At 36.9% G+C, this 18,606-nt stretch overlaps 2 protein-coding genes across 2 annotated transcripts; both read left to right on the forward strand.

The window, feature by feature from the left end:
- Nucleotides 1-1,423: 1,423 nt before the first annotated feature.
- On the forward strand, nucleotides 1,424-4,656 carry LOC308701472 (uncharacterized protein). The gene is made up of 3 exons (XM_081383787.1): nucleotides 1,424-1,481; nucleotides 2,027-2,708; nucleotides 3,337-4,656. The coding sequence occupies exons 2-3, from the start codon at nucleotides 2,471-2,473 to the stop codon at nucleotides 4,200-4,202; spliced, it is 1,104 nt and encodes a 367-aa protein (XP_081239913.1). The 5' UTR covers nucleotides 1,424-1,481; nucleotides 2,027-2,470; the 3' UTR covers nucleotides 4,203-4,656.
- Nucleotides 4,657-8,664: 4,008 nt separating this feature from the next.
- LOC308701476 (uncharacterized protein) lies at nucleotides 8,665-12,014 on the forward strand. Its single transcript, XM_081383793.1, has 2 exons — nucleotides 8,665-8,736; nucleotides 10,435-12,014. Exon 2 carries the CDS (start codon nucleotides 10,440-10,442, stop codon nucleotides 11,382-11,384), a length of 945 nt encoding a protein of 314 aa, XP_081239919.1. The 5' UTR covers nucleotides 8,665-8,736; nucleotides 10,435-10,439; the 3' UTR covers nucleotides 11,385-12,014.
- The last annotated feature ends 6,592 nt before the right edge of the window (nucleotides 12,015-18,606 follow it).

Below are 18,606 nucleotides of genomic sequence, written 5' to 3' on the forward strand. Positions count from 1 at the left end.
CGTAGTGTTTTTGCGCAGCGCGTCCGTGTTACACGTCACCACGTAGGCTCACTATTGGCCGACGTCAGTCATGTGTGTGATGCGTGATGACATGCAACACAGACGCGCAGCGCAAAAACACTACGAGGCCCAGAGAGAAGGAAATGAAAAGTGGAATAAAGTCGTTATTTTTGTTTGTTTTTGCGCAACAAAAAGTATTCTCGTCGCTTGATATACTTAAGATTGAGCCACTGGAGTCACTTGGACTATATTAACGATCTCTTTAATAACTTTTCTGGGCCAGCAAGTTTCGGTCACATAGCAGCCTATGGAGGATTCAGACATGGCTCAGATTTCATCAAAAATATCTTAATTTGTGTTCTGAAGATGAACGAAGGTCTTACGCGGTTGGAACAATATGAGGGTGAGTAATTACTGACAGAATTTTCATTTTTGGGTGAACTAACCCTTTAAACAGATCACAATGCTATAAGACCCCCCTCTCGGTCTGTTATGCTCTTGATATGCCATTTTGCTGGAGCTGTCAAGGTAACCTATCATGCCAGTGACGTCACGGACCGTTGAAGCTCAAGATGGTGGCGCCCTAGTAACAAAACAACAAACTAACATCACTGTTTTCCTCTTGTAACTACTTAAGCAGTTTTAAGTGTCCTACCACAAATAACAATGATAACACATCTGTTATATCACCTTCACTTCCTATCTCATTTTAGTTCCCCTTTAATAGTTTAATCAATTACTTAAACATTATTTTAAACATCATTTGTAAATGTTTACATTATAATTAAACTCATTATTTTATTGTACAAAAATAATATTTGTATTATTACTATAATTTTTATTTTATTTTTCTACTTCTACAAGATGTTTGGAATAAAACACGCAAGGGTAAAACACACTTGGGGGGAAAAAGGTATTTGTTTTGTTGTATTTTGTATGTTTTATCTGTGTCACACAGTGAGAAATAATACTATATTATCAGTGTTCAAGTAAGATAAAAAAAATTTACTTAGATTTTTTTTTTCTTCCATTAAAATAGAGTACTAGAAACTTTTTTTTTATGGGGGTTCATAATGACTTTCAATTTTACCATACGTATAGCTCCAAAAGTTGGACACTTAGAAAGTTTTAATTGTCTGTTGATTCTACTTGTGTTAAGAAATTATCAATTCATAATTTTAGGTAACTCTGAAAGCCATTAACTATTATGATTGCTATTTGTCTTTCCATGTTTTAAATGTTATGATAATTAAAACCTTTATGTAATTTATTGAACTGTCTAATAAATTAGTTTTCAACCTACATATGACAGACATTGAATTACTGTTTATATGAAATTTAAGCGTTATTTTAGTGTATGTTATGAATGTTATTTTGTATAAATAGTTGTTAGCAATATTTGGCGCGTTTATTTGGCATCAGCGCGCTGACGTCATCAGTAGTTTCCGTCCTCGTTCGGCGCGTTTGTTGTGTCTTCTGAGGTGAGTTCTGCAGTTCAGATATTTCGCGTATTTACACACCCATAAAATAAACTTTACACAGTTTGTTTCAGCAACATTTACAAGGTTATTTCTGAACTGTTTTCATCGGATAAAGTGGTAAATGTGCGTCTTTTCTGGCGTCTGTACGAAACGAACATCTGAGGAAAATGTTGAAATCATTCAAACATCAACGATCTTGTCATATGTTTCATTTTGAGAGTGATAATGTAGTGTTATTGAATGTATAATCTCAAACTTTTGTAAGTTTTGATCTGTGAGGAAATTTCATGGGGATAGAACATTAATTGCTATCTTGGTCTTTAATGTGGCAATAATTTTAATGATGGACATAATCAGTTCTAAATATATTGTCAATGACAGGAATCTGAAAGACCAAACTCTAAAAATGGGTGTTATATTGTTGTAGTTTGTATGTTTGTGTCAGATGTGATATGTAATACTATAATATTTTAAATAGAGATGATTTAATATTTAAAGGTCGATATTCTGGCTGTCTGAACTCAAACGTTTTCTTTTTTCCTCAGAGACCCAAAATGACCACAGAATAACTATAATTAGGGATGGCTGACGCGAAACTGACGTTCCGAAGCTTTTCGAGATCCCGAAGCGCAGATGTTTCGAAACACTGATCCGAAGCGTGATTCAAAACACCCATGTCACGTGACTACGGCTAGATGAAGCATGGTCCGCCGAATCATGTGTATAAAAGTGAAGAAGTCAACGCATCTTGACCTCGTGGGTTTTTGTGAGAGGAGTTTGATTTTGAGATAGCAGATTTTTGGTGATATAGTGACATTTATAGTGCGATTTGTTTAGTTACATTTAGGCTTACATTTGAATTTACACATTGACTGATAGGCTAGAGACAGACAGAGTATACATATAGTGACACATTAATAGATACAAAGATAGAAATATATAGAGAGATAGATTAATAGATAGATACATAGATAGATAGATAAATAAAAATGGAGGCTCTACACAAGAAATGCCGTACATCTGTGGTGTGGGAGCATTTCCATTTGGAAACCCCAAATGAAGTGAGATGTGTGTATTGTGATCGGCAGCTAGCCCACTGCAACAATACATCATCCATGATGCGCCATTTGAGGAGCACTCATCCTGCCATTTTGCAGGGTGCAGAGGATGGTAGCATTCCCCCTGTACCTAGGCCTGCTACTGACACTGCTGGGCCATCTAAGCAAGGTATGCATTGATTGAAATATAATTATTTGTATGTCTTTGCTAAAAAAATATCTTTGCATGCCAGCAACAAGTGTCCCTTGTGAAAGGATTTTTTCAAAGGCTGGAGAAATTATCTGTAAAAAAAGAAGTAGGCTAAGTCCTTCCACAGCAGAGAAATTGATATTTTTTAACAAAATTTATTTTATTAATATTCATTTTTCATGACCAAAAAACATTATGCACAGTGAGGAGCCTACAGGTTACAAGCTTCACATATTAGGAAAAAAAAATAAAAAATAATAATAATAATATTTGGCTCGTTGTCAAGGTTGTTTCAGATCAACTCCTGCAAGTGACCACTAGGTGTCACCGTTTAGACGGGTGTCTGATTGTTTCGAAGCCTCGATCTGCACATCACTAACTATAATGCCCAACGTTTACAGTGCAAATACAAACAATAATGTCAACATATGAATGAAACGCGCTGTCGCTTCCCGCGGTTTTTTACGGAATTATTGTTTTCCTATTGCTCACATCAGTTCACAAATAAATGATAGAATATTCCCATAAACCTTTAATATACCTCATTTATGTGTTTTTTTATAATTAATAAAAATGCATTAAAATTACAAATTTATTTTCATTTCAGGCCTGATGGAGGAAAATGAGGAGATTGGAGAGGAGAAACATCATGTCAAAACTGAAGAAGAAACTCCCTCACAGACTGAAAGTATTTCTTTGAAAATAAGAGACAAGAAATATTTCATCTGCCATCAGTGTCTGAGTAGTTTCACACGACAAGAAGCCCTTCAGGAACACATGAACATCCACACTGGTGAGAAACTGTACGAATGTGATCAATGTGGCAAAACATTTTTGTGTGCTTCAGCCCTGAAGAGTCACCTGAGAGTTCATTCACATGAGAAACCATATTCATGTTCTTTGTGTGGAAAGAGTTTTAAATACAAACAATGTCTTGAGATTCACACAAGGGTTCACACTGGAGAGAAACCGTACACATGTGATCAGTGTGGGAAGAGTTTTACTCAATCATCAAACCTTCAGGAACACATGAACATCCACACTGGAGAGAAACCGTACGAATGTGATCAATGTGGCAGAAGATTTTCGAGGTCTACAGGCCTGAAGAGTCACATGTTAGTTCATTCACAGGAGAGACCACATCCCTGTTCTTTGTGTGGAAAAAGATTTTCACGTCTGCAGAATTTAAGACTTCATCTGAAAACACACACTGGTGAAAAAGATCATAAGTGCTTTGAGTGTGGGAAGAGTTTTATTACCGGTATACGTTTGAAACAACACTGGAGGACTCACACTGGAGAGAAACCTTACAAGTGTTCACACTGCGACAAGAGATTCCGTCGGTCAGAACATGTGAAAACACACGAGAGGATCCACACTGGAGAGAAACCGTATCACTGCACTGCATGTGGGAAGAGCTTCACTCAGATATCTTCTCTACTCAGCCACAATAAATACAATCACAGAAAGTAGATCATCTTCAGATCCAGCACTTTCAGGTCTAATGCCGCATCCTCACCGAACGTGACACAATAACACCGTCAAGCAATAACATCTCTTCAAATCTGTAAAGTTCATCTTCAAGACCAGCAGTTTCTACTGAGATTCAGATCAAAGAACATCATCTAGACATTTCATTCTTGTATATAATTTTGTTTCATGGTATAAATAAATATCATTACACTTTATTATGAGTTAAATGTTATGTCCATTTTTTATGATGCATTATGGTAGTTTGTTTATACATTTATGAAGGAAAAAATACGTTTTTTTTTTACAGTTTCAAACTGCTTTTTTTTGTAGAGTGATCTCTCACATTTGTTTACATTTTGTATTTTACAAGCTAACTTTCACTGTTAATTTTTCTGTCTTGTTCGTCTTGCATCAAGAATAAAAAAATCATAATTTTAGTTACATTTAAGCCATTAAAATATCGTGATTGCTTTGGGCTTCAAATCTCTCTATAAAGCTTTTTTTAAATGTCTAACATATTTCATGACTGAGATTGAACGGACTGCTGTCTATCTACGCCTTTAACTGTTTTTTATTTTTGTTTGATAATGTTTTATTGATGTCTTGCTGTTTTATACAGTATTTGGCGAGTTTTTCATAATCTAACGGTGATTTCGACTCGCGGTGATGACGACATACCCAGCGCGCGCTCCTTTAGTCAGTCAGTCGAGTCTTCTGAGGGGAACAGTTCGCGCGCTTTCGCAGTTTGAAGAATTACGCGGTAATTTCTGAACGGTTTCCATCGTGTTCGGCGCTATTCGTGTACACCAAAGAAAGAAGAAATCAGTTTCACATACAAAACGGTAAGATGTTAGCGAACTGCCTTGTTGCCATGGATGGGGTTATTAGGAAATATATCTAAATGTTTGATGAAGATGGGTGTCATTAGTGTATGATTTTATATAACTGCTTTTATTCTGTATCATGTGAGAAATAATAGTAATCACTGTTTCTTGAGGTAAGGGACAAAACATATTTTAGAAGTTAGTTTTTAATATTTAATAATATATTAATTATAAACTGATATATTTGTAGACAAGGCTCTCAACTAATGAGCCATGTTTTTATGAAAATATTTTTCTTTCTTTCTAAAAATGTACATTTATTCACTTCTTAACTTGATCTGTGTCAACTCAGTCAGATAAAAAGCATGATATTTTAATTTCAGCCATCCATCCAACAACAGTATATACAGTCTTCAATTATGTACTACTGGTGTTTAGCAAAGGAGTAAAAAAATACTTACACTTTACTGTGTTAGGGTTATTAAGAACAATCTAGTTCCTAAATTGCTTAAATCTCTTCCCTTCCCTCTGTTTTATTATTAAACAAATATAACCAATGTTCTTAGGCAAATCAGATTTTTTTATATTTAAACACATTAAAGGTACAATATGTATTTTTTTTTTTTGCTTTAAAAATAGCAAAAATCACTATAACTATGTTATATATATATTTTTTTTAGTTGTGTACATTATCCCGACTGTTTCCAACAACTTTCAAACCAGGAGAAATTTGTAATTTTTATTCAAAGGCAAGTACCTTTTCTTTATTTCCGTTTTGTCGCCTTCAATGGCGTCATATCCACGTTGTCCCTGATTTCCGCTCGTACTGCCATGGTAACCGGAGCCCTCTGACAGTAACCAAGGTGACAGACGTGGACAACTGTGTAGTTCGCACTGCACGCTGTTGTTGTTTCGTTCAAACATTATGGACCATGGCAAGCAGACTTAGGATAAAAAGGAGAACTAAAACGAAAATCAACTAATTTTAATCAATATATGGTGTAACAACCCTTTGCGTTTAAAACGCCTTTTGTCCAGGTACATGTGCTTATAGTTTTTCAGGTAGCTTTGCAGGAAGGTTTCTTCAAACATCTCGGAGACGTTCCCGCAGTTCTTCTGAATTTAGTCTGTCTCAGTTTCTTCTGTTTCTTCAAGTAATCACAGACGCACTCGATGATGACGAGATCAGATCATATCGGCTGTTGTCAGATTCCTTGTGCATATTAGGGGTGTAAATCATACAGTTCATCACGATATGATACGATATCGATTCTCTCAGCCAGCGATACGATATTTGCCGATACCTCAAAAAATCCTGCGATACGATTCGATTCAGGGCTATATCAGTCGATTAATCGATATTTAGATATGTTTTTATTAAGTCAAGTCATCTTCATTTATATAGCGCTTTTAACAATGCACATTGTTTCAAAGCAGATTTACAGAGATAAGCGTATAATTTAAGGTAACAGAGATTGTTTTGGCTTTATAGCGGTTCTTTAAGTTATTTTCCATCTAAAGTTAGTTTTGATTGATTTGCTTCCGTCGCAACAATCATTCATTATTAAATTAGGGGCCGCTAAGACGACACCATTCTCTCTACACAGACTTTAAACGTGAACCTGTGAGAAACGCTGAAAGGAAACTCCTTGGTGTAGACAGTTTGATGTCGGGATATTCCTACATTCAGCCAGGTTTATTAAAGCCAATCAACCCCGTAACGTCACATGTTAGAATACTGCACAATGGTGGCGCCCTGGCTGCGAAAGATATAACGTTTTTTCTTTTATATGTTTACATTTGTCATGTTTCTTATATAATTGTTGATTATAGTGGAAATCCATCTTGTAAATCATGTAAACTTAATTGACTGCGTCATTTCCCATTTTAAAGGGGGGGTGAAATGCTCATTTTCACTCAATCTCCTGTTAATCTTGAGTACCTATAGAGTAGTATTGCATCCCTCATATCTCCAAAAAGTCTTTAGTTTTATTATATTTATAAAAGAAAGATAGGCTGTACCGAGTCTTTCCGGAAAAAAACAAGTGTCTGGAGCCGGGCCGTGTGGGCGAAGCCAGAGCCATAGAGAGAATTCTCTCTATGGCTCTGGGCGAAGCTAAAGCTGTGCAGACGCGCTGATAACTAACAACAACACACAGAGACATTTGAAGCAGTTTTACTCACCGCCTGCGACCGCAAACCTTTATCATTGCGACTGCATGATCCTTAAGCATTAGACAATCTGCAAATCCGTCGATCTGGGCTTTGTTTATAAAACAATCATCGTCGAAATGCAAGGAACAAACAGTCTTACACAACTCGTTTTTGCCCCGGAAAAACAAACTGCATCCACTGTTCCTAACGCTGGGTTCTTTGGGAAGCTGAACACGGTAAGCTTTCCCTCACATCCAAAAACACACTTTGGAGACATTCTTGAACAAATCCTATGCAGCGTTGCCGATGATTTCCTGTTGAAGCGCGTTGATGTGCGCGGTCTCGCTCTCCTCTGGTCGACGTGTGCGCGGGCAAGCTTTTCCGAGAGAAATGCTCATATAAGGAGTTCCACTCTGGTCTACGTCATTAGATCCACGATCGAAAAAAAACAGCCGAAACTTGTACCAACCCGGAAGTAAGATTTTCGGCACAGAAATTCTCCGTTATTCGTCCAAAATATTTTTTTTACAACTTTGGCCATGTTTAGCATGATAATCCATCTCTTTAACACTGTAAACAACTCTGAATACATGAAACACCATTGTACCCCCCCCCTTTAAAGTCTGTGTAGAGAGAGAATGGTGTCGTCTTAGCAGCCCCTAATTTATTTAATAACAAATGATCGCTGCGACGGAAGCAAGTCAATCAAAACTAACTTTAGCTGGAAAATAACTTTATTAAAGAACCACTATAAAGCCAAAAGTCGTCAGTGTGGAAAGAGTTTCACACACAAACCGAATCTCAAGGTTCACATGAGGATCCACACTGGAGAGAAACCGTTCACATGTGATCAGTGTGGGAAGAGTTTTTCACATAAAGGACACCTTCAGGAACACATGATCATCCACACTGGAGAGAAACTGCACGAATGTGATCAATGTGGTAAAACATTTTTGAGGGCTACAGGCCTGAAGAGACACCTCACAGTTCATTCACAGGAGAAACCACATTCATGTTATTTGTGTGGAAAGAGTTTTTCACATCTGCAGAGTTTAAAAGTTTATCAGAATAAATGTTTACATTATAATTAAGCTAATTTTTATACTACAAAAATAATATTTGTATTTCCATTATGACTTAATTTTACAATGGATATAGCTCCACAAGTTGGACACTCAGAAATGTTTTATTGTCTGTTGATTCTACTTGTGTTAAGAAATTATCAATTCATAATTTTGGGTAACTCTGAACCCATTAACTATTATGATTGCTATTGCTAATGGCCTTTCCATGTTTTTAAATGATAAATAAAACCTTTAAATAAATCCTTGAACTGTCCAATAAATTATTTTTCAACCTACACATGACTGAGATTGAATTATTGTTTACATGAACTTTAAGCGTTATTTTAGTGCATGTTATACGTGTTATTTTGTAAATAGTTTACTATATTTGGCGCGTTTATTTGGCATCACCGCGCTGACGTCATCATGAGTATCCTTCCTCGTTCGGCGCGTTTGTTGCAGGTTTGTTGTCTTCTGAGGTGAGTTCTGCAGGTCAGATAATTCGCGGTTTTACACACCCATTTCACAGTTTGTTTCAGCAACATTTACAATGTTATTTCTGAACTGTTTTCATCGGATAAAGCGCTAAATGTGCGTCTTTTCTGGCGTCTGTAGACTGATTTAGTTCAGCACGAAACGAACATCTGAGGAAAATGTTGAAATCATTCAAACATGAACGATCTTGTATGTTTAATTTTGAGAGTGATAATGTAGTGTTATTGAATGTATAATCTCAAACGTTTGAAAGTTTTGATCTGTGAGGAAATTTCATGGTGATAGAAACATTTCCCTGCAAACCTTACGTTGTGGCACGTTGCATTTCTTCTGTGGCAACGTCGCTGTCTACGTGCTCCCAACATTGTAACAGTAGAATTGTAAGACGCGACAGGGCTGTAGCAACGTGGTTGCGCGACATAATTATATATATTTATATAAATATTGTGTATCCTTATTATTTATGGGGCTTTCAGTAAATTAGCCTAATTATAATCAACACCTGCAAGTGTACACTTCTTAGAGTAAAAATGACGGGTTACATTAATTAAATTTTATTTAAAACTTAACTGCATATATGGTAATCAAATTGCACTTCCAAAAGTCATACATTTGTGAAAAAAATATATATATTTTAAGTATAATAAATAAAACATAAAAAGCAAAAATCAGAACACTTAATGAACAAAACCGGTTCTGTACATAGCAGACAGTAGTCGAAAGCCGGACGATAAAGTTTGTTCGGTAAACGGAATCAGTCCAGGAAACATCCACAAATCCAGAGGAGCAAAGAAATGAATTAGACTAAGCAGACAAATGAAATGAAAAACTAAACAGTGCAAGCGAGGCTACATTAGTCACATTAGAAAATTAAGTTGTAGGTTGTGTTTGAATAATGAAGGTAAATAAAACGCAATCCTCACGTATCCTTGCTCGATGAAGAACGAGACGACACCATGAGCCCAACGGGCGGTTGAAATGTAAAAGTCTGATTTTCGCGCTTCAGGGCAGTGACGAGTACATATTTAGTCCAGTGGTTGTCAAGACCATTAGCACAACCTTAAGCCATGGGCCTGAACGGTCGTTTAATGTCAACATTGTGACAACGCTGTAACAACCTTCACCACATAACGTATTTTTGCCAACCTTTTGGCCATGTTGATAAAACGTTGTTAGAAGGTTGGGTACGTTGTGCCAACGTTCTGTGTTTGCTGGTTTTTTGCTTGGTCTTTAATGTGGCAATAATTTGAATGATGGACATAATCAGTTATGTAATGTTAATGAAAGGAATCTAAAAAAACAAACTCTAAAAATGGGTGTTATATTGTTGTAGTTTGTATGTTTGTGTCAGATGTGATCTGTAATATTATAATATTTTAAATAGAGATAATATATAATATTTAAGGGTATATTCTGGCTGTCTGAACTCAAACATTTTCGTTTTACCACAGAGACTCAAAATTACCACAGAATAACTATAATGCCCAAAGTTTACAGTGCAAATCCAAACAATAATGTCAACATATGAATGAAACGCGCTGCCGCTTCCCATGTTTTTTAATGGAATTATTTTCCTAATGCTCACATCAGTTCACAAATAAATGATAGAATATTCCCATAAGCCTTCAATATAACTAATTTGTGGTATCAATTAATAAAAATGCACTAAAATTATGATTTTTATTTTCATTTCAGGCCTGATGGAGGAAAATGAGGAGATTGGAGAGAAGAAACATCATGTCAAAACGGAAGAAGAAACTCCCGCACAGACTGAAAGTATTTCTTTGATAATAAGAGACAGGAAATATTTTATCTGCCATCAGTGTCTGAGTAGTTTCACACGACAAGAAACCCTTCAGGAACACATGAACATCCACACTGGAGAGAAACCGTTCATATGTGATCAGTGTGGGAAGAGTTTCGCACAACAAGTAAGCCTTAAGACTCACATGAACATCCACACTGGAGAGAAACTGCACGAATGTGATCAATGTGATAAAACATTTTTGTGTGCTTCATCCCTGAAGAGCCACCTGAGAGTTCATTCACAGGAGAAACCATATTTATGTTCTGTGTGTGGAAAGAGTTTTAAATACAAACTAAGTCTTGAGATTCACACAAGGGTCCACACTGGAGAGAAACCGTACGAATGTGATCAGTGTGGGAAGAGTTTTAGTCAATCATCAAACCTTCACGAACACATGAACATCCACACTGGAGAGAAACCGTACGAATGTGATCAATGTGGGAGAAGATTTTCGAGGGGTACAGGCCTGAATACCCACATGTTAGTTCATTCACAGGAGAGACCACATCCCTGTTCTTTGTGTGGAAAAAGATTTTCACGTCTGCAGAATTTAAGACTGCATCTGAAAACACATACTGGTGAAAAAGATCATAAGTGCTTTGAGTGTGGGAAGAGTTATTTTAGAGCTGCAGATTTAAAACTGCACTGGAGGACTCACACTGGAGAGAAACCTTACAAGTGTTCACACTGCGACAAGAGATTCCGTCGGTCAGGACATGTGAAAACACACGAGAGGATCCACACTGGAGAGAAACCGTATCACTGCACTGCATGTGGGAAGAGCTTCACTCAGATATCTTCTCTACTCAGTCACAATAAATACAATCACAGAAAGTAGATCATCTTCAGATCCAGCACTTTCAGGTCTAATGCCGCATCCTCACCGAACGTGACACAATAACACCGTCAAGCAATAACATCTCTTCAAAATCTGTCCTAACCAGCCACAACGAGCAACAGGATGAAAACATCATCTTAATTTGTCACAGTGAATAAAGTTAATCTTCAAGACCAGCAGTTTCTACTGAGATTCAGATCAAAGAACATCATCTAGACATTTCATTCTTGTATATAATTTTGCTTCATGGTATAAATAAATATTGTACTTTATTATGAGTTAAATGTTGTCAATTTTTTATGATGCATTTTTATCGTAGTTTGTTTATACTTTTATGAAGGAAAAAATAAAGGGTTTTTTACAGTTTCAAACTGTTCTTTTTTTTGTAGATATGTCACATTTGTTTACACTTTGTATTTTACAAGCTAACTTTCATTGTTATTTTTTCTGTCTATTTATTCTTCTGGCATCAAGAATAAAAAATAATAATTTTAGTTACATTTAAGCCATTAAAATATCGTGATTGCTTTGGGCTTTAAATTGCTCGATAAAGCTTTTAAATGTCTGATATATTTAATGACTGAGATTGAACGGACTGCTGTCTGTCTACGTCTGTAACCGTTTTTTATTTTTGTTAATGTTTTATTGATGTCTTGCTGTTTTATACAGTATTTGGCGAGTTTTTGATAATCTAACGGTGATTTCGACTCGCGGTGATGACGACATATCCAGCGCGCGCTCCTTCAGTCAGTCAGTCGAGTCTTCTGAGGGAAACAGTTCGCGCGCTTTCGCAGTTTAAAGTTTCCACCGTGTTCGTCGCTATTCGTGTACAATAAAGAAAGACGAAATCTGTTTAACATACAAAACGGTAAGATGTTAGCGCGAACTGTTGCCATGAACGGGGTTATTAGGAAATATAACTAAATGTTTGATGAAGATGTCATTAGTGTATGACTTTATATAACTGCTATTTTTCTGTATCATTTGAGAGATAATAGTAATCACTGTTTTTTGAGGTAAGGGACTAAACATATTTTAGAAGTTAGTTTTTAATATTTAATAACACATTAATTATAAACTGATATATTTGTAGACAAGGGTCTCAGCTGAGCCATGTAAGGGAACAGGTTTTTCTGACTATATTATTTTTCTTTCTTTCTAAAAATGTACATTTATTCACTTCTTAACTTAATCTGTCAACTCCGTTAGATACATTAAAAAGCATTTTAATTTGATCCATCCATCCAACAACAGTATAGCCTACAGTCTTCAATTATGTAATGGTGTTCAGTAAAGGAGCTTAAAATCCTAAATAAATACTTAGCCAACTTTCCTGTGTTAGGGTTATTAAGAACAATCTAGTTCCTAAATTGCTTAAATCTCTTCCCTCTGTTTTATTATTAAACAAATATAACCAATGTTCTTAGGCAAATCAGACATATTACAGTTCAGTTGATGTTTTAATATTTAAACACATTAAATGAAAAAATGAATAAAATATATATTTCGAAATTAATGGAAACCTTCATCTGACTGTGTTTAATGACAACGTTTACAATTTTTTTTAACTAATATGAAATTTAATACAACAATCCTTCCAGTGGTTTGTTTTTATCCTTTTAGCAATATCTCTCATTCTGAGTCTCCAGTAACTCACAAAATACATTAATTAATTAATTAGGCTAATTGTAATTAATTTGTACACCTTTTAAATTACATGTATTTTCCAAATATAGAGCATGTATTTAAAATAATATTAACGAAATTATTTAAAAATAAAAGCAATGAATGTCCTGGCTCCTGAGTATCCAGATTTCCTTTAGATGCAACCAAGTATTTTTATTTTTTATGAATTTCTTATTTTTTTACATGTTTTGTGCCATATCGCAAGAATCAGTGTAATATTTGAGGACTTGCTTTCAGCAGATATTTTGACTCAAACAATCTGTTTCTAGCAGCAAATACTTAATAAAGTGAAATGATCTGCTGATCCTGAATGGCTTGTTGAATGAGTATTGATAGTCTATGGCTCATCACTATTATCAGAGCAGCTGAAAAGCCTCTTTATTTCATGTCAATAGATCCTGTTTTCTCCTCATTCATTATGCTGATGTCTTCAGGGGCCTGTTTCAATAAGGAGGTTCAACCAACTCTGAGTTAAAACTTGAACTCTGAGTTGACCAGTGACGTGCGGTCTGGGTAGGCAAACTAGGCACTGCCTACCCTGCCAAAATTCAAAAATAAAATGGTTTATTAAATAATAAACTTGTATTTGTATTTTTACTGTTTATTCTTGTGATTTATATATGCAATATGTGTGTTATTCCAATTATTTAGACGTTATGATGACAAATGTAGCAGTTACGCATAATCAAATAAAAAACAAATCGTAGAATAAGCAGTGCTTTTACTGTCCATTCATTGCAGACGGCAAGCGAAAAACCCATGTTGCGCATGCGCACTTCGATCCTGTATTCTTTAACATGTACGTCAAAAAGCACAACTCTGCTGTGCCTTTGGACGTAAATATGGTATGCCCGTAACATCTCCGTAACATATCAGACATGGACCAATTAAAATCAAGATATTACTGGACATTTGCGCAGCTAACGTCATTAACGTTACACACCACAGATAGCCTACATGCCTAATCCCCGCGGCAAATTCAAAGCCAAAATGACAGCAACGGAGTTAAAAGGCTGTCATCAGAGAGTTAAATGTTTTAAATTGAGAGCCAGAGACTGTGCAAACTGAAGGCCCGTAAAGATGAGTTTTACAAAGCTGCGATCGACGTCTTCATGAGGAAATGGCGGCGGATGAATTTGATGTAGGCAACAAATAATCTACCGATTGGTGAGTCAAAAACTATTTTGGGCTTACTATTGAATTGATAAATATGGTTGAATTAATGCAAGCCATTTGACTTCATATTCAATTGACCGCTGTGCAACAATAAGGATTAAGAATGGTTGCATTCTAATGCTGGAGTGGAGTGGACATAAACTACTGTTACGCCCGTTTCACACATACTCCGTGTGCAGTGCATATGCGGTGCGTGTTGCAGTGCGTATGCAGTGCAGGAGCAGCACGCACAATAGTGCTTTCACATATGCTGCGTTTGCAGTGCATAACTGATCCGCTGTTGTAGGCTATACCACAAATACATACTCACTATTTGTATTTCAAATACAGAAGTTAACAGCAACTTTTATTTAAAAAAAAATTTTTGTCAGCATTGCGATTCTCTTTGTACACATATACACTGTTTAATAGACGTATTCACGTTTAAACACAATTTAAACAACATATTATTTAATGCATTACTTCTATAATTATATATTTATTTGCTCAAGCAAGTGGTAAAAATATTTTACCATGTAGGCTACTTATATTAAAATCGCATAGCCTACATTTTAAATTAAAACTTAAAATTGACCAAAAAAGCAGACTCATACCCTTGCCTTTCTTTTGCATAATTTAAATCTTTATACAATAAATCTTGCATGTCACAAAGAACTTGTTTTTCCACCTCCACGAATGAGACGAGTGTTGTTCATTATGTTGTCTTGTTGAAGTAAATGGTATTTTCCCTTGATTTACCCGCGGTCTTAACGTCTCAGCATTGCGATTCTCTTTGTACGCATACACTCTTTAACAGACGTATGCACGTTTAAACACAATTTAAACAACGTCAGCCTATTATTCAATGCATTACTTCTACTTATATTAAGTTGCTCAAGCAAGTGGGCAAATATTTAACCATGTAGCCTACTTATATTAAATCGCAAACATTTTAAATTAAAACTTAAAATTGACAAAACAGCCGACTCTCATGCAGGCGCGGAGCTGTGGGCGGGCCTGGACGGGCCTGGGCCCGCCCACATTGACAGCTGGCCCGCCCAATCAGAAATAAAAAAATAAATAAAATACTACTCTGTATTGTTAAATATGGATACTACTTTATGTGGTGTATTTCATCTATAACATGTTATGTTAAAACAGTAAAATTATAAGTAAGCCTGATAACTATTTAATATTTAAGTGTGTTGGTGACTTGTTTTCATTGGTCAATGCAACATCGTAGCGCGCTCTATTGTAATCTGGCGCGAACCATCTATGACGCGAACAACCAACGGTTATAACGTTCGCTAGAAGTGTACGGAATCTTGATTTTTCTTAGTATGGCCAAACAAGTTACTCTCACTCATTTTTTTAAAAAACCTTGTATTGAGATTAATAATTATTTGGAGGACCAATCTGTGGATCGTAATGGAACAACCACTGGCTCTGAGAATGGAGCGGAGATTAACTCCGAACCGACGACCTCCACTGATGCTAACCGGCAAGCAGATCTGGCTATGGCTAATCGACGATCACTGCTACACTTAATTGCACCGTCGGATCTGTCAGCTCTGGGGGAACCTGCTACCCAACCTCATCTACAGGCATTCCCGAGTACCATAATTGATGGGAAATATCGAAGCTTCAACGCCAAGTGGTATGAAAGGTTCAACTGGATTGAATATAGCCAGTCGAAAGACCTGATTTTTTGTAAAGCCTGTCGGCATTTTCCTGAACAGCACACTGAGGGGACTTTTACTAAAGAGGGTTTCAAAAATTGGAAACGTATCGGCCAGGTCTGTGAGAAGCATCAGTCTAGCAAGCTACATGCTTCTGCACTTGTAAAATTACTCTCCTACAAACAAAGTCATGCGCAACAAGGCAGCGGTACTGTATTAAATCAGATGCACGGAGATTCCATTTCGTTCATTGAACGTAATCGACAGCACGTCAAAGTTGTGCTGGATGTTGTCATGCAGTGTGCCAAAATGGAGATACCCCTGAGAGGGCACCGGGAAACTCAGGAAGCGTTAAACAAGGGGAATTTTTTGGAGCTATTCGAGTTTATATCGAAGTACGACCCAGAAATAAAAAAAAAAACTTGTTGAACTGCCACGAAATGCTACACTCATGTCCCACCACATTCAGGACGAGCTGCTTGAGGCTGCCGCTTCACTTCTACTCAGGAAGATAAAAACGGAGATGCAAGAACAGCCTAGGCCCACATATTTTGCCATACTTGCAGATGAGTTTAAAGATGTTTCGAAACGCGAGCTAGTTGCTGTCTGTGTTCGATTTATCCATAGTGGGACAATCAAAGAACGAGCGCTGGGCTTTGTCAAAACAGCTGACCTGTCTGCTCAAGGAATATCGCAGAGGATCCTTGAAATTCTAGAACCACTTGGTTTGGACCCTTCTCTCTGTGTCGGGTTCTGTTTTGATGGGGCATCGGTCATGTCTGGGCACAGAGGAGGCGTTCAATCTATCTTGAAAGAGACATTTCCCAAAGCTGTGTATGTACACTGTAATTCCCACAGACTGAATTTAGTGCTTTGTGCTGCTGCGGAATCATCTGGACACGTCAGTACTTTTTTCACTGTCATCAATCAGATACACAACTTCTTCACTGGGGCCCAGAGGCACGCTCGGTTTGTGGAACTTCAGAAGGAAATGCATCCAGAACGCCCATGTAAGGAACTGGAAAGGTCATGTGACACCAGGTGGAGCTCTAAATCAGGATCTGTTCATAAAGTTTTAGAAATGCTAGACGTGTTACTTGAGACTCTTGCTGAGTATTCTGAGACAAGTGGACAGACAAAACTAGATGCAGATAACCTATTACAACAGATGCAAACAAAAAAGTTCATTTTCATGCTTGTTGTGTTTTGCAAGTTGTTTCAGTGCAGCGATTTTGCCACAAAGGGGCTGCAAAGTCCAGCAATCTGCGTGACAGACTGCATCTCCTTAATTGAAACATTGAAAGCCACCCTTGCCACTTTTCGAGATGATTCAGATGGTGACTTTGACAAAGTTCTCAGATTGACAGAGGAGTTGATGGATAAATACGAGATAGCATGCTGGGATCTGATAATGTCTCGTGAGCGAAAGCTGCCTGCAAAGTTTAGTCAGTCTATTGTCACCACAACATTGGGAAAAACATCCGCTATCAAAAATAATGGTGATCTGAGAGCACTCTGGAACTGTATTCTGGATAACGAGATGGCTGAATTGAACAGCCGATTTAAAGACGACACCTACGGAATAATGCGAGCTTCAGCTGCCCTCATCCCAGGATCCACCACTTTTGGCACACAAGAACTGATCAAATCTCCTTGCAGCTTGTATGGGATAACAGTCTGTGATGCGGAATTTGCCTTTTTTACCCAATTCATCAAGGGCAAAGCTGACAAAGACAAAATGCCCTCACTAATTGAATTGTTGGATGCCTGCGCTGCTGATATTTTCCCCGGAATGAACCGTCTGTTAAGGGCCATCATCACACTACCCATGACGTCCTGCAGTGTTGAAAGACTTTTCTCCGCTACTCACAGGATCAACACTCGCTTGAGAGCATCAATGGTGACTGAACGCTTGAACAATTTGACCCTGTTATCCTTTGAAAGAGAACTGACAGAAACACTGGATTATGACGAGATCATAAGCATCTTTAATTCAAAACCCAGGCGACTCCGCCTTGTGTAGCCGGGTAAGGTATAGGCCATGGTTTTCTTTACATGTAGGCCGTGGCTTGATAGCAGGATGAGACTATTAAGTAGGCTACTTTGAGCCTCTGAGCTCAAATAATGTTGCTTTTTTAGAAAGCTAAACGTGTAGTGGGGGTTGACCTCAGCCTCTTGTTCAGGGCCTAAATATTCGTTCAGTTAACATGTCATTACTTTAAATGTTCAATGAATAGAGTGTTATGTTGTGGTTGTTTTTTTGTTATTTTGTTAGAGCTACGTGCTCTCTAATTGATCTTCCCTATGCACTATCACAATGTTGCCTTTTTGTGAATTATATGTTCCTGGCTCGGTAGCCATAGCCTATGTTATATAGGCTTATGTATTTAGCTCAGTTTTGACAGTAGATTAAATTTAAATTACAAAATAAGTAGGCTAATAAACATTTTTTTTTACCATTATAAAGCAGTTTGAATGTTTCATTTAGGGTTGTAACGGTATGAGATTTTCACGGTATGATAATCGTCTCAGAAAATCACGGTTTCACGGTATACGATATTAAACTCTCATTATTATTATAATCATCAGCTACAATGACCCTTAAATGAATGAAAACAGATATGGTTTTTGGTTGACCATGGTTTATGAAAATGCAATCAGATAAAATGTAACAACTTTTGTTTGTCTACACAAGAGGTTTA

The sequence above is a fragment of the Scardinius erythrophthalmus genome (genome assembly GCF_964197995.2).
Source record: "Scardinius erythrophthalmus genome assembly, chromosome: 14".
Classification (NCBI taxonomy): domain Eukaryota; kingdom Metazoa; phylum Chordata; class Actinopteri; order Cypriniformes; family Leuciscidae; genus Scardinius; species Scardinius erythrophthalmus.

Excerpts from the sequence above, each read along its gene's own strand:
- LOC308701472 (XM_081383787.1), top strand. The coding sequence starts at position 2,471 with ATGGAGGCTCTACACAAGAAATGCCGTACATCTGTGGTGTGGGAGCAT. Across the intron at positions 2,709-3,336 it reads TGCTGGGCCATCTAAGCAAG|GCCTGATGGAGGAAAATGAG; the intron begins GTATGCATTGAT and ends TTTTCATTTCAG.
- LOC308701476 (XM_081383793.1), top strand. The coding sequence starts at position 10,440 with ATGGAGGAAAATGAGGAGATTGGAGAGAAGAAACATCATGTCAAAACG.